The following is an 18015-nucleotide window of genomic DNA, read 5'->3' as shown; positions in this document are numbered from 1 at the left end:
ATATCAGAGGTGGGAAGTAACTAAGTACAAAACTTTATTACTGTACTTAACTAGATCTTTCAGGTATCTGTACTTGAGTATTTATTTTGTTGACAACTTTTGCTTTTACTCCCTGCATTTGAACACAAATATCTATACTTTCTTCTCCTTATATTTTCAAAGGAGAATTACTGATTATTTTTAATTAGTATTATTGTGCGCAGCCTATACATCAGTGTATATCGCACATGATGGATGTAACAAGACGAAAAACGACAGATGTAGTATGATGAAAAAGACACGACAAAAAATGACGTAAAAGATGTATCAAGACAAAATACACACAAAATGAAAAAGATGTAACAACACGAAAAATGATGAAAAGCATGTAACAAGAAAAATGAAGACAAAGATATATAACAAGATGAAAAAGAGATATCAAGACCAAAAAAACCTAACAAGATGAAAAAGACAAGATGAAATATGACAAAAAATACAAAACAAGATGAAAAATGACCCAAAGTTATAAGAAAACCACAAAAATTTAGTGACCAAAAAGGATGTAACAAGGTGAAAAAGATGAAAAACATAATAAAACTTAAAAACCCTGTAAAAGATGTAAAAAGACAAAGACCTAACAAGACAGAAAGGGAGACTCGACCGTGGAGAAAAGATGAGGTTCAGTTATCTTTGCACAGAAATAGTCAGAACAAATATCCTTCAGAAGACGACTTTTTACTTTTTACATTTCAGAGCCTGGACTTTTTCACTTTTACTGCAGTAAACTAGTTGAAGCAGTGCTTCTACTTTTACTGGAGTCTATTCTTAACACAAGTATCTGTACTATTGAGTAAATAATGTGTGTACTTTTAACAACTCTGACACACACACGCACACAGCTCATTAAATTAACTGCGGTCTGGGTGATTATGTAACGTGTGTGTTCAGTTTTAGGAGAGCAATAAGCTGCTCTGCTGGTGACGGGAACATTAGAGTGGCTGTTAGGATGCACTTTGTGTGCTGCAGCAGCAGTGATAGCATGAATGCTAACTCAGTTCTGTGTTCCTCGCAGTGCTCGGAGCTGCGGTGCTACATCCAGCCGCTGTCGTCCATCCTGCGGGGCCTGAGAGCGGGCAGGTACTCCCAACGTAAGTGTCTAATCCCTCTGCGCTGACTCACAGGCAGGTTTGTTAATGGACACATTCTGCACAGATCACACTGCTAAAGATAAACACATGATGTCAGGGTGATTATAAAGACCTTTCACTGGATGTTCTCCTCAATCATGTGTGCTGATGTCAGTCAGTCCGACACTGAAACATCTCGTCAGTTATTGGACAGATTAACATGAGATTTGATCCAGACATTCATGTCTAATGACAGCAGTCACGTGGCGCTCATGACTGGTCACCCACCAACTAGTTCTCCCTCAGCTGGACTTTGAGTTTAAGCTTCTGGAAATTTGGCTTCAAATAGTAAAAATGCATCTATGATATCAAAAGAAATATTTGTGATTATTTTGTGATATGATTTCCAATATTGGAGGGGATCATCATTTCTACATTATTATTCACATTTTCATTTAAAAACATCTGATGTAGAAATGCAGTGATTTATTGATTAAAAGATTAGTTATCGACTATTAAATTACCTTGTGACTATTCTGTTAATCGATTAATCAGTTTGGATCTTTTTTTTTTTTTTTTTTAAAGAAAATTGTCCACATTCTCTGATTTCAGCTCCTCAAATGTGAATATTTTCTGCTTTCTGTTCTTCTCATGACAATAAGAGTTGTGGACAAAACAAGACATTTGAGCACGTCATTTTCTCACATTTTGTAGACCAAACAGTTAATTGATTGATCTAAAAGATGATTTATAGATTAATTGATAGTAACATTAATCGTTAGTTGAAGTCTTCAGTCTGTAGAATCTGATGTGTAGGTCAGCACATCTCTGCAGCAACACAGCAACTTTACAAACACGAGAAAATAATGGATCAATTAATCGAATTTGAAAATTTGTTAGTTATAAACCCAGTTTAAACATATAAATATTGATAATGGCTTGGCTCTTGGGCTTCAGGAAGCGCTGATCAACTCAATTTTCACCATTTTGTGACATTTAATTGACCAAATGACTAATTGATTAATCGAGAAAACAACAGATTAATCAGTAGTGTTCCTTGTTGGTGACTCGGCTTAGACTCAGAGGAGCAGATGAAGTCGGAGCAGAGAGGTTTTGTCGCACCCGTTTGACAACTGATGTAGATTGTTTTTTCATTGATTTGTTTGCAGAATTAATTGTGTAATTTTTGTCAGAAATGTCAGAGCATAACAAACAACTAACCAGAGGTTCTCAGGTAATACTAGTCCAAAACAAATCTGATTTTAGATCGATGAAAGTTGATCAAAGTTTGATCATTACAAGCGGAGTCCTAAAATAGCCACTATACACATTTTAAACTGTTTTAATGTAGATATCAACATAACCTGTCAACAAACTTTATATCTTATGAGAGCAAAATGTCTATTTTTTTAACTACCTATTAAAATATTTAAGGTTCTTCTTCATTATGAACATTGTTAAAGCTTTTTTGGGACTGTTACCGTCGCTATCGACTTTTGTTTTTAGTAGACCTAAAAAAAAATAAATAATAATCTTGTACACTGACCAGACGTTTGAACAATCTCTGTCTGATCCACCCATAATATTAATCTTTCTTATCTGATTGATTTTACTGCCGACAGAAGCCTCCCTTCTTATATTCCTCCCTTACATCTTGATTCATATGGAAGCAGAACGCCTCCTCGCTGTGTTGTGTTTTTCTGACTTTGTGCCATTCATCCCTCCTCGTTCCTCCATTATTCTCAGACCAGTCAGAACAAGTTTAAGATCACTGAAGATGTTTAATGAACAGAATTATGAAGTGTCTAATTAAAATACGGCATTGGTTAGAAAACAATTTGGAGGTTATGTAAAGACATTGGTTTAGTCCTTTGATTCAGCAAATACTCTCGTCTCAGTGAATACGTGTTCATTTGGAAATAATTAAAACCGAGCGTCGGCCATAAAAGACTCAGTGAAAATTACAGCGGCTAAAAAAGGATCAAAGGCCTCACGAGTCATTTAGCATCCTTTTAAACTAAGACTGCTCCAGAGATGAAAGACGGGATCAAAGACGCTCCGTCCTGCACACAATTGAGGTGAGATACGAGCTGAAGAACGGCTGTTTGCACGCCGTCCTGCACGCAAACGCTCCTCTGTCAAAATATGAGCGCCAACAAGATGTAACAAGAGTCGCCGACATGAGATGAAACATGTTTCCTGTAAAGAATCATCATAATAAAATATTTTCACAATAAACGTTCACCTATAATGTAACAAACTCGATCCGATTTCCAGTTTATAGATATTTTCCTAATACAAAATCAAACCTCGGTTCATAAAGAGCCACGTTATCAGCTGTCAGAATAAATAGAAAACTCACACTGATTTCTGTTGATTCTACCTGTAAATATAATTCAGCTCAGGTGCAACTAATCTTGAATAAATCTTCAAACATTAACCATATAGTTGATCTTTATATACTCAGAGCTGTTGCACGAAATAATAGAAGTTTTATTTGATCATTCACATATTTTTTGTCATTAAAATCAATATTTTAGTTTACTGTTTTAACATTTGCGAACATGCAAAGTAGCACCAAACACAAAGTGCAGCAGAAGCTGATGGGAATGTCATTTAATGTCATAAGTTCTGCAGGTTTTTGGTACATTTTTGACTTGATGAGGGCATTAAATGAAAAGTCAGGATTATTACATGTCATCCATGAATGTCTGAAGTAAATTTCATAGTAACTGTGTCCACTGTCTGTGTCCACAGACACAATAAAAATAAGCTTAAAGAATGTCTCTGTTTTCATGTTTCTCTCAATCTAAGCACTTTAGAGTTGAATTTAGTGACAGTTCTTTAACAAAAAAGAAGTACAAACTTTTGGAGGAAACCTCAGGAGATCATCAGTTCATCTTCAGAGGACCATGAATGTCTCTACAGTCCATCTGATAGTTGGACTGACCTGCAGAACTGTCTCTAAACTAATCTGCTGGCATGTTAGAGAGCAGTAGATACTTAAGGTCCTCTTACTCTTTGTCTGTTCTGCAGGTAGACTTGCAATGATTGGTCGATTTATTGATTAGTTAATGAAAAGCAAATTAGTTGCCAGTTTTATCATTGATTAATAGTTTGAGTCATTTCTCTTAAGCAAAAAAGTGAAAAATGTGTTGTGAAGATTTGCTGCTTTTCTTGGACAAAAGACGCAATTTGAGGACGTCACTCTGGGCTCTCGGAAATTATTTGATAACACTTTTCACATTTTTTTTTTTTAATATATCATAGACTTAATGATACGGCTGAACAATTGATTGAAATTTTATCTAAATCACAATATGGCCTACTGTGATTTCCAAATCACAGGAGGTGAAATATTTGTTAAATGTGTAATTTGTGTAAATAAAATATTGTTGCGCTGCAGAGACGTCCTGACCCACATGTCATCAGTCTACAGACTGCAGAAAACATCTTTGATCAGTACAGATCCTCACGAAAATCACACCATAAACATGTTAATATGTCTTTCAAGGAAAATGAGAATAATGATATCATATCGCGATTACAGTATTGATGAAAATTATGGCAGTTAAATATTTTCCAGCCCTTGCGTTTCATATAGTAAATGTTCCCGTCATATATTAAGTTTTGACCTCTTGCCTTGTTGTCTGGAGCTTTCAGCCTCCTCTCACTGTCTTCATCAGTGTGTGTGGAGTTTGCTTGGTTGTCATGGAGATTCTTCAGTTTTCATCCAAAAAGAGATGAAATGATGTTTTGTCTTAATGTTGCGTGTCGACAGCTGAATGTGGCTGAAAGCTCTAGACAAAAAAAAAAACATAGTCCAAGTTAGTAGGGCTGCATGAAATGGTAAAAAAAAAAAGAGTCATATTGCAATTATTTTTCCTTAAATTGTGATATGCGGTATGATTGGGAATCATCATTTTTACAAACAAACATGGTTTCTTTCATCTGAAGAACAAGATTTTTAAGTCAGAATGTCTCTGCAGCACGACAGCACCTCATTATAACTCGTGCATTTTTCATTTTTCAAAAAATTGCATTTTGGTTCTGTGATTTTCCATTTTCAATAATATTGTGATTAATTGTTCAGCACTACAGACAGCAAGTGGGCCTTCAGTAGAAGTTAGATTGACTTAATATAAAAGTTCTGGAGGATTTTTTTGTTTTTTTTTTGTGTTGTGAGTTGTTTTGAAGCCACATCACTGCACGTCACTCAGTGAACTGATGGTTCTCAGTTTGTTTCTGGTGTTAAAGTCTTTCGTCCAGCTTGTTTCCTCTGTTTGACATCACACCTGGTTCAGTTTAGCTCCGTCAGTGTTGTGGTGGATGGATGATCACATACAGGAGGCTCTGCAGAGTACAGAGGGAGGCAGAAGTAAACTGTGACTCTAATGATGTTCTGCTTTAATTGCTGCGGTTGTTTTGTGGTTTAGCGTCGTCAAGGCATCAGAAAATAGATCTGACGAGCTCGAAGCAACGACGCAGCGGAGGTCATGATGGGAAACGTGGTTCAGAGCAGTGGGGGCCCACGTGCCTCCTCTCCTCACACTCACCACAGACTCTCTTCTCTCTGTTTTTTTGTTCTCCTGCAGGTCTCAGCAGTTTTCAGGAGAGCGTCGCAATGGACCGTATCCAGAGAATAATGGGGGTCCTTCAGAATCCAATTATGGGGTAAATATCTCAGAAATACTTCAGCAGCCTCAACATCTGCTTGTCGGTTCACTGCAGCAGGAGAAACGACAGCGAGCAGCAAAATGGTCCTCCTCTTTTCTGTTTTTTCCTGTTTTGTTTGACCCTTTTCTGTCCCAGCTGTCTGATCTGATCTGATAGAGACTTGACCACATGTCAGATAAACGGCAGTTAGAACCATCAGAGGCTGATTGATTCAGTCAGGATCATTTCCAAGATAAAAATAATGAATCAGGTGTTTTGGTCAGTGATAACACTTCACAGAGGACGGAGCATAGAGGCTATAAAACATGGATGAAGGCCGTTTTGAAGCTCACAGTGTGTAGCCTGTAGGTAGCGTTGGCCTTTGGATCGTACATCAGTGCTGCTGCTATAATGGTTTGTTTTTTTCTGGCTAAAAAGCACTAAAACGCAACTTTTCAATGAGTTGTTCTTATATTCAAGAGATTATGATTTATGTGGAGAAAGAAAAACAAAGTTGGGGATTTTTCTAACTTACTCTACGTAGATCATAACAAAGAACGCAGCTGTCCCCCCTGCGTTTACATTTGTTCACAGGTCGCCATACTGGACGGGTCTTGCCCTGTTCAATATGGTGGCAATGTTGACGCATTGCAGCAACAAACTGAAGTGGTCAATGCAGCATCTATGTATGACATCTCTCAGGCTCTGGTTGTCGCCATCTTGGCAGTTCCTTACTCATCTCACGCCGAGCCAATCAAAAAATAGGCAAAGGTGGAGTGTAGGTGGAACTGAGGTGGCCAGCTGCTCGCCACCTGTGCAGACACTCCCTTAATTATGCATAACTTTAAGCCTTGATATAATTTAAACGGGTGAGTTAAATAAAAGTTCCCCCTCGTACGGCTGTCGTGAATGGAGAAATGAACTATAAGAGACTAAAACAGTTTTTGACACTTCTGCTTTACTGTCACTATTTTTCTTTTTGATTGTCTCACATGATTCCTGTTTTCTCAACAAAAACATTTATTGTTGTCTAAGACGCTTGAGTGAAAAAATTCATCTGAAAATTCTTCATGTTCAGATGTTTATGTTCAGAGACCTTTATTTTGAAACATTTGTTTCTGCTTCCTTTCCTTTTTGCTCATAGTCTGCTGTGTTTCTGCTGTTGGTATAGTCTAGATAATATAAATATGTATAACATAATGACAGCAGAAACACAGCAGAACATGGTGATTAGTGTGAGTGAGTGAGGACGTGCCCCAGTAGAGCTGAACAGTTTATCAAAAGTTCTGCCTGTCCAAAAACATACATACATGTATGTATGTATGTATGTATGTATGTATGTATATATATATGTATGTATGTAGTCTCATGTATGTATGTATGTATGTATGTATGTAGTCTCATGTATGTATGTAGTCTCATGTATGTATGTATGTAGTCTCATGTATGTATGTATGTATGTATGTAGTCTCATGTATGTATGTATGTATGTATGTATGTATGTATGTATGTATGTAGTCTCATGTATGTATGTATGTATGTAGTCTCATGTATGTATGTATGTATGTAGTCTCATGTATGTATGTATTTATGTATGTAGTCTCATGTATGTATGTATGTATGTAGTCTCATGTATGTATGTATGTATGTATGTATGTAGTCTCATCTATGTATGTATGTATGTATGTATGTATGTAGTCTCATGTATGTATGTATGTATGTATGTATGTATGTATGTAGTCTCATGTATGTATGTATGTATGTATGTATGTAGTCTCATGTATGTATGTATGTATGTATGTATGTATGTAGTCTCATGTATGTATGTATGTATGTAGTCTCATGTATGTATGTATGTATGTATGTAGTCTCATGTATGTATGTATGTATGTATGTAGTCTCATGTATGTATGTATGTATGTATGTAGTCTCATGTATGTATGTATGTATGTATGTAGTCTCATGTATGTATGTATGTAGTCTCATGTATGTATGTATGTATGTAGTCTCATGTATGTATGTATGAAGTCTCATGTATGTATGTAGTCTCATTTATGTATGTATGTATGTATGTATGTAGTCTCATGTATGTATGTATGTATGTAGTGTCATGTATGTATGTATGTATGTAGTCTCATGTATGTATGTATGTATGTAGTGTCATGTATGTATGTATGTATGTAGTCTCATGTATGTATGTATGTATGTATGTATGTAGTCTCATGTATGTATGTATGTATGTATGTATGTATGTATGTATGTAGTCTCATGTATGTATGTATGTATGTAGTCTCATGTATGTATGTAGTCTCATGTATGTATGTATGTATGTAGTCTCATGTATGTATGTAGTCTCATGTATGTATGTATGTATGTAGTCTCATGTATGTATGTATGTATGTATGTAGTCTCATGTATGTATATATGTATGTACTGTCTGTATGTATGTATGTTTGTACTGTATGTATGTATGTATGTATGTATGTAGTCTCATGTATGTATGTATGTATGTATGTAGTCTCATGTATGTATGTATGTATGTAGTCTCATGTATGTATGTATGTATGTATGTAGTCTCATGTATGTATGTATGTATGTATGTAGTGTCATGTATGTATGTATGTATGTATGTATGTAGTCTCATGTATGTATGTAGTCTCATGTATGTATGTATGTATGTATGTAGTCTCATGTATGTATGTATGTATGTATGTATGTAGTCTCATGTATGTATGTATGTAGTCTCATGTATGTATGTATGTAGTCTCATGTATGTATGTATGTATGTATGTAGTCTCATGTATGTATGTATGTATGTATGTATGTAGTCTCATGTATGTATGTATGTATGTATGTAGTCTCATGTATGTATGTATGTATGTATGTATGTAGTCTCATGTATGTATGTAGTCTCATGTATGTATGTATGTATGTATGTATGTATGTAGTCTCATGTATGTATGTATGTATGTACTGTCTGTATGTATGTATGTATGTATGTATGTATGTAGTCTCATGTATGTATGTATGTATGTATGTATGTAGTCTCATGTATGTATGTATGTATGTAGTCTCATGTATGTATGTATGTATGTATGTATGTATGTAGTCTCATGTATGTATGTATGTATGTATGTAGTCTCATGTATGTATGTATGTATGTATGTATGTATGTAGTCTCATGTATGTATGTATGTATGTATGTAGTCTCATGTATGTATGTAGTCTCATGTATGTATGTATGTAGTCTCATGTATGTATGTACGTATGTATGTAGTCTCATGTATGTACACTACCGTTCAAAAGTTTGGGGTCACCCAGACAATTTTGTGTTTTCCATGAAAAGTCACACTTTTATTTACCACCATGAGTTGTAAAATGAATAGAAAATATAGTCAAGACATTGCCAAGGTTAGAAATAATGATTTGTATTTGAAATAATAATTTTTTCCTTCAAACTTTGCTTTCGTCAAAGAATCCTCCATTTGCAGCAATTACAGCATTGCAGACCTTTGGCATTCTAGCTGTTAATTTGTTGAGGTAATCTGGAGAAATTTCACCCCACGCTTCTAGAAGCCACTCCCACAAGTTGGATTGGCTGGATGGGCACTTCTTGCGTACCATACGGTCAAGCTGCTCCCACAACAGCTCAGTGGGGTTTAGATCTGGTGACTGCGCTGGCCACTCCATTACAGATAGAATACCAGCTGCCTGCTTCTTCTCTAAATAGTTCTTGCACAATTTGGAGGTGTGCTTTGGGTCATTGTCCTTTTGTAGGATGAAATTGGCTCCAATCAAGCACTGTCCACAGGGTATGGCATGGCGTTGCAAAATGGAGTGATAGCCTTCCTTATTCAAAATCCCTTTTACCCTGAACAAATCTCCCACCTTACCAGCACCAAAGCAACCCCAGACCATCACGTTACCCCCACCATGCTTGACAGATGGCGTCAGGCACTCTTCCAGCATCTTTTCAGTTGTTCTGCGTCTCACAAATGTTCTTCTGTGTGATCCAAACACCTCAAACTTCAATTCGTCCATCCATAACACTTTTTTCAATCTTCCTCTGTCCAATGTCTGTGTTCTTTTGCCCATATTAATCTTTTTCTTTTATTGGCCAGTCTCAGATATGGCTTTTTCTTTGCCACTCTGCCCTGAAGGCCAGCATCCCGGAGTCGCCTCTTCACTGTAGATGTTGACACTGGCGTTTTGCGGGTACTATTTAATGAAGCTGCCAGTTGAGGACCTGTGAGCCGTCTATTTCTCAAACTAGAGACTCTCATGTACTTATCTTCTTGCTCAGTTGTGCAGCGGGGCTTCCCACTTCTTTTTCTACTCTGGTTAGAGCCTGTTTGTGCTCTTCTCTGAAGGGAGTAGTACACACCGTTGTAGGAAATCTTCAGGTTCTTGGCAATTTCTCGCATGGAATAGCCTTCATTTCTAAGAACAAGAATAGACTGTCGAGTTTCACATGAAAGTTCTCTTTTTCTGGCCATTTTGAGCTTTTAATCGACCCCACAAATGTGATGCTCCAGATACTCAACCTGCTCAAAGGAAGGTCAGTTTTATAGCTTCTCTAACCAGCTAAACTGTTTTCAGCTATGCTAACATGATTGCACAAGGGTTTTCTAATCATCCATTAGCCTTCTGACGCAATGAGCAAACACATTGTACCATTAGAACACTGGAGTGATAGTTGCTGGAAATGGGCCTCTATACACCTATGTAGGTATTGCACCAAAAACCAGACATTTGCAGCTAGAATAGTCATTTACCACATTAGCAATGTATAGAGTATATTTCTGATTAGTTTAAAGTTATCTTCATTGAAAAAAACCTTTCTTTCAAAAATAAGGAAATTTCTAAGTGACCCCAAACTTTTGAACGGTAGTGTATGTATGTATGTATGTAGTCTCATGTATGCATGTATGTATGTATGTATGTATGTATGTAGTCTCATGTATGTATGTATGTATGTATGTATGTATGTATGTAGTCTCATGTATGTATGTATGTATGTATGTATGTAGTCTCATGTATGTATGTATGTATGTAGTCTCATGTATGTATGTATGTATGTAGTCTCATGTATATATGTATGTAGTCTCATGTATGTATGTATGTATGTATGTATGTAGTCTCATGTATGTATGTATGTATGTAGTCTCATGTATGTATGTATGTATGTATGTAGTCTCATGTATGTATGTATGTATGTATGTATGTATGTAGTCTCATGTATGTATGTATGTATGTAGTCTCATGTATGTATGTATGTATGTATGTATGTAGTCTCATGTATGTATGTATGTATGTAGTCTCATGTATGTATGTATGTATGTATGTATGTATGTATGTAGTCTCATGTATGTATGTATGTATGTATATATGTAGTCTCATGTATGTATGTATGTAGTCTCATGTATGTATGTATGTATGTATGTAGTCTCATGTATGTATGTATGTAGTCTCATGTATGTATGTATGTAGTCTCATGTATGTATGTATGTAGTCTCATGTATGTATGTATGTATGTATGTATGTATGTAGTCTCATGTATGTATGTATGTATGTATGTAGTCTCATGTATGTATGTATGTATGTATGTAGTCTCATGTATGTATGTATGTATGTATGTAGTCGTATGTATGTATGTATGTAGTCTCATGTATGTATGTATGTATGTATGTAGTCTCATGTATGTATGTATGTATGTATGTAGTCTCATGTATGTATGTATGTATGTATGTAGTCTCATGTATGTATGTATGTATGTATGTAGTCTCATGTATGTATGTATGTATGTATGTATGTAGTCTCATGTATGTATGTATGTATGTATGTAGTCTCATGTATGTATGTAGTCTCATGTATGTATGTATGTATGTATGTAGTCTCATGTATGTATGTATGTATGTATGTAGTCTCATGTATGTATGTATGTATGTATGTAGTCTCATGTATGTATGTATGTATGTATGTAGTCTCATGTATGTATGTATGTATGTAGTCTCATGTATGTATGTATGTATGTATGTAGTCTCATGTATGTATGTATGTATGTATGTAGTCTCATGTATGTATGTATGTATGTATGTAGTCTCATGTATGTATGTATGTATGTATGTAGTCTCATGTATGTATGTATGTATGTATGTAGTCTCTTGTATGTATGTATGTATGTAGTCTCATGGATGTATGTATGTATGTATCTATGTAGTCTCATGTATGTATGTATGTATGTATGTATGTAGTCTCATGTATGTATGTAGTCTCATGTATACATGTATGTATGTATGTATGTATGTAGTCTCATGTATGTATGTATGTATGTATGTATCAGAGGTTGCGCTAGACTTTTTTATTGTCTCTCATTTTGACTGACAGGCTCATAAAAATCCTGTCATAATCTATTTTTACCCGTCACTTTAATTTTTAAAATGATAATAATTACATATTCAATAGCATTTACTTTTCAGTCATTTTTAATTAATATTCAGTCCGAACAAGCTGAACAGAGAATCCACACCGTACCTCTTTTATCAACACCACTACTGGGCTTTTTGAAGAAACTTCAGCTGCCGTGACACTAGGTGCGTTTAAGATGATCCAGGCCTGCGCAGAATTGATCAGCGGTGATCGCCGCATAGTGCATGCCGGTTAGATTTGTGTCCGACTTGATCCCGACTTGCTCTGACGTCATGCACATGTGGGCAACGATAACCTCACGAGATCGAGGCGGCCACAGTTTGTAGAGCCAGATGCAGCAGCTGCCCTCCACCGACTGCAAACGCCTGGCTGTCACCTGATTGACAAGCTGACAGGCTCTGATTGGCTCTTAATTTTGACAACAAACACCACCTGTTGTATAAAATACAAATTTTCTGTGTAATTGTAATATTTAATGCTCGACATATCCGTCTTCTGTTCTGCAATGAAGTTTTAATCTGTCAGCAAGCAAACATTTTGTGTCTGATAATAATAAAGGTTATATATATGATTTATCAAAATAACATTTTAGTGCTTTACAAGGCAGATAAAAGAACAGATGCGTCAAAAGGAGGATCTCTTCTATTTTAACTTCAATCAGCGATCAAGAACGCACTTATTTCTTCAGCTATGATCATGATCTGCAGACTACAGGTAACCTACAGGTGATCTAACAGGATGTTCGTGTCTCTTCCTTTACTCTCTCGTAAGTCTACTGAACACTGTCCGACTTGACTGCAGCTTTTTGTCTCCACCTCCTGCTGCGGCCGCCTGATCTCGTCTACTCTCCAGGCGAGGCGCAGTTCATCTCGAACGAACCTAATAGCTAATTAATATGCTCATTCGCCATCAAGTGGTCAGGGGTGTGAATTGCAACCTGTCAAAATGACAGATGACCTTCAGATTTTTCTGTCACCGTTTTAAAAAAACGGTCAATGACGGATAATATTCGGTTAACGCGACCCCTGGTATGTATGTATGTATGTATGTAGTCTCATGGATGTATGTATGTATGTATGTAGTCTCATGTATGTATGTATGTATGTATGTATGTATGTATGTAGTCTCATGGATGTATGTATGTATGTATGTATGTATGTAGTCTCATGGATGTATGTATGTATGTATGTATGTATGTAGTCTCATGGATGGATGTATGTATGTATGTATGTATGTATGTAGTCTCATGTATGTATGTATGTATGTATGTATGTATGTAGTCTCATGTATGTATGTATGTATGTAGTCTCATGTATGTATGTATGTATGTATATAGTCTCATGTATGTATGTATGTATGTATGTAGTCTCATGTATGTATGTATGTATGTACTCTCATGTATGTATGTATGTATGTATGTAGTCTCATGTATGTATGTAGTCTCATGTATGTATGTATGTATGTAGTCTCATGTATGTATGTAGTCTCATGTATGTATGTAGTCTCATGTATGTATGTAGTCTCATGTATGTATGTATGTATGTAGTCTCATGTATGTATGTATGTATGTAGTCTCATGTATGTATGTATGTATGGATGTATGTACAGTATGTATGTAGTCTCATGGATGTATGTATGTATGTATGTAGTCTCATGGATGTATGTATGTATGTATGTATGTATGTAGTCTCATGGATGTATGTATGTATGTATGTATGTATGTAGTCTCATGGATGTATGTATGTATGTATGTATGTATGTAGTCTCATGGATGTATGTATGTATGTATGTATGTAGTCTCATGGATGTATGTATGTATGTATGTAGTCTCATGGATGTATGTATGTATGTATGTATGTATGTATGTATGTAGTCTCATGGATGTATGTATGTATGTATGTATGTATGTATGTAGTCTCATGGATGTATGTATGTATGTATGTTTGTATGTAGTCTCATGGATGTATGTATGTATGTATGTATGTATGTAGTCTCATGTATGTATGTATGTATGTAGTCTCATGGATGTATGTATGTATGTATGTAGTCTCATGGATGTATGTATGTATGTATGTATGTATGTATGTATGTATGTATGTAGTCTCATGGATGTATGTATGTATGTATGTAGTCTCATGGATGTATGTACAGTATGTATGTAGTCTCATGGATGTATGTATGTATGTATGTATGTAGTCTCATGGATGTATGTATGTATGTATGTATGTAGTCTCATGGATGTATGTATGTATGTATGTATGTATGTATGTATGTAGTCTCATGGATGTATGTATGTATGTATGTATGTATGTAGTCTCATGGATGTATGTATGTATGTATGTATGTAGTCTCATGGATGTACGTATGTATGTATGTATGTAGTCTCATGTATGTATGTATGTATGTATGTATGTATGTATGTAGTCTCATGTATGTATGTATGTAGTCTCATGTATGTATGTATGTATGTATGTATGTATGTAGTCTCATGTATGTATGTATGTAGTCTCATGTATGTATGTAGTCTCATGTATGTATGTATGTAGTCTCATGTATGTATGTATGTATGTATGTAGTCTCATGTATGTATGTAGTCTCATGTATGTATGTATGTAGTCTCATGTATGTATGTATGTATGTATGTAGTCTCATGTATGTATGTATGTATGTATGTAGTCTCATGTATGTATATGTATGTATGTATGTAGTCTCATGTATGTATGTATGTATGTATGTATGTATGTAGTCTCATGTATGTATGTATGTATGTATGTATGTATGTATGTAGTCTCATGGATGTATGTATGTATGTATGTATGTATGTAGTCTCATGGATGTATGTATGTATGTTTGTATGTATGTATGTATGTATGTATGTATGTATGTATGTAGTCTCATGGATGTATGTATGTATGTATGTATGTAGTCTCATGGATGTATGTATGTATGTATGTATGTATGTATGTAGTCTCATGGATATGTATGTATGTAGTCTCATGGATGTATGTATGTATGTATGTATGTATGTAGTCTCATGGATGTATGTATGTATGTATGTATGTAGTCTCATGGATGTATGTATGTATGTATGGATGGATGTATGGATGTATGTATGTATGTATGTATGTATGTATGTAGTCTCATGGATGTATGGATGTATGTATGTATGTATGTATGTAGTCTCATGGATGTATGTATGTATGTATGTATGTATGTATGTAGTCTCATGTATGTATGTATGTATGTATGTATGTATGTATGTATGTATGTATGTATGTAGTCTCATGGATGGATGTATGTATGTATGTAGTCTCATGGATGTATGTATGTATGTATGTATGTATGTATGTATGTATGTATGTATGTATGTATGTATGTAGTCTCATGGATGTATGTATGTATGTATGTATGTATGTATGTAGTCTCATGGATGTATGTATGTATGTATGTATGTATGTAGTCTCATGGATGTATGTATGTATGTATGTAGTCTCATGGATGTATGTATGTATGTATGTATGTATGTATGTATGTATGTATGAAGTCTCATGGATGTATGTATGTATGTATGTAGTCTCATGGATGTATGTATGTATGTATGTATGTATGTAGTCTCATGGATGTATGTATGTATGTATGTATGTAGTCTCATGGATGTATGTATGTATGTAGTCTCATGGATGTATGGATGTATGTATGTTTGTATGTAGTCTCATGGATGTATGTATGTATGTATGTAGTCTCATGGATGTATGTATGTAGTCTCATGGATGTATGTATGTATGTATGTAGTCTCATGGATGTATGTATGTATGTATGTATGTATGTATGTATGTAGTCTCATGTATGTATGTATGTATGTATGTATGTATGTATGTATGTAGTCTCATGGATGTATGTATGTATGTATGTATGTAGTCTCATGGATGTATGTATGTATGTATGTATGTATGTATGTATGTAGTCTCATGGATGTATGTATGTATGTATGTATGTATGTAGTCTCATGGATGTATGTATGTATGTATGTATGTAGTCTCATGGATGTACGTATGTATGTATGTATGTAGTCTCATGTATGTATGTATGTATGTATGTATGTATGTATGTAGTCTCATGTATGTATGTATGTAGTCTCATGTATGTATGTATGTATGTATGTATGTATGTAGTCTCATGTATGTATGTATGTAGTCTCATGTATGTATGTAGTCTCATGTATGTATGTATGTAGTCTCATGTATGTATGTATGTATGTATGTAGTCTCATGTATGTATGTAGTCTCATGTATGTATGTATGTAGTCTCATGTATGTATGTATGTATGTATGTAGTCTCATGTATGTATGTATGTATGTATGTAGTCTCATGTATGTATATGTATGTATGTATGTAGTCTCATGTATGTATGTATGTATGTATGTATGTATGTAGTCTCATGTATGTATGTATGTATGTATGTATGTATGTATGTAGTCTCATGGATGTATGTATGTATGTATGTATGTATGTAGTCTCATGGATGTATGTATGTATGTTTGTATGTATGTATGTATGTATGTATGTATGTATGTATGTAGTCTCATGGATGTATGTATGTATGTATGTATGTAGTCTCATGGATGTATGTATGTATGTATGTATGTATGTATGTAGTCTCATGGATATGTATGTATGTAGTCTCATGGATGTATGTATGTATGTATGTATGTATGTAGTCTCATGGATGTATGTATGTATGTATGTATGTAGTCTCATGGATGTATGTATGTATGTATGGATGGATGTATGGATGTATGTATGTATGTATGTATGTATGTATGTAGTCTCATGGATGTATGGATGTATGTATGTATGTATGTATGTAGTCTCATGGATGTATGTATGTATGTATGTATGTATGTATGTAGTCTCATGTATGTATGTATGTATGTATGTATGTATGTATGTATGTATGTATGTATGTATGTAGTCTCATGGATGGATGTATGTATGTATGTAGTCTCATGGATGTATGTATGTATGTATGTATGTATGTATGTATGTATGTATGTATGTATGTATGTAGTCTCATGGATGTATGTATGTATGTATGTATGTATGTATGTAGTCTCATGGATGTATGTATGTATGTATGTATGTATGTAGTCTCATGGATGTATGTATGTATGTATGTAGTCTCATGGATGTATGTATGTATGTATGTATGTATGTATGTATGTATGTATGAAGTCTCATGGATGTATGTATGTATGTATGTAGTCTCATGGATGTATGTATGTATGTATGTATGTATGTAGTCTCATGGATGTATGTATGTATGTATGTATGTAGTCTCATGGATGTATGTATGTATGTAGTCTCATGGATGTATGGATGTATGTATGTTTGTATGTAGTCTCATGGATGTATGTATGTATGTATGTAGTCTCATGGATGTATGTATGTAGTCTCATGGATGTATGTATGTATGTATGTAGTCTCATGGATGTATGTATGTATGTATGTATGTATGTATGTATGTAGTCTCATGTATGTATGTATGTATGTATGTATGTATGTATGTAGTCTCATGGATGTATGTATGTATGTATGTATGTAGTCTCATGGATGTATGTATGTATGTAGTCTCATGGATGTATGTATGTATGTATGTATGTATGTATGTAGTCTCATGGATGTATGTATGTATGTATGTATGTATGTAGTCTCATGGATGGATGTATGTATGTATGTATGTATGTATGTATGTATGTATGTATGTATGTAGTCTCATGGATGTATATATGTATGTATGTATGTATGTAGTCTCATGGATGTATGG

At 34.9% G+C, this 18015-nt stretch overlaps 1 protein-coding gene across 4 annotated transcripts in view; it reads left to right on the top strand.

The window, feature by feature from the left end:
• Window positions 1–18015, top strand: part of LOC146332487 (uncharacterized) — a 76435-nt gene that overhangs the window by 44976 nt on the left and 13444 nt on the right. For all 4 annotated transcript variants that reach the window (XM_084721588.1, XM_084721504.1, XM_084721322.1 and 1 more), the window contains 2 exons: window positions 1052–1127; window positions 5702–5780. In XM_084721588.1, the coding sequence (XP_084577714.1) occupies window positions 1052–1127; window positions 5702–5780 (155 nt within the window). The remainder of the gene's footprint in view (window positions 1–1051; window positions 1128–5701; window positions 5781–18015) is intronic.

Source organism: Lutjanus erythropterus, chromosome 1 (genome assembly GCF_056507025.1).
Source record: "Lutjanus erythropterus isolate fLutEry1 chromosome 1, fLutEry1.hap2, whole genome shotgun sequence".
In the NCBI taxonomy this organism is placed as follows: Eukaryota; Metazoa; Chordata; class Actinopteri; order Lutjaniformes; family Lutjanidae; genus Lutjanus; species Lutjanus erythropterus.
The sequence above is the reverse complement of the archived record's forward strand: the minus strand, read 5'-3'. Positions and strand labels throughout refer to the sequence as shown.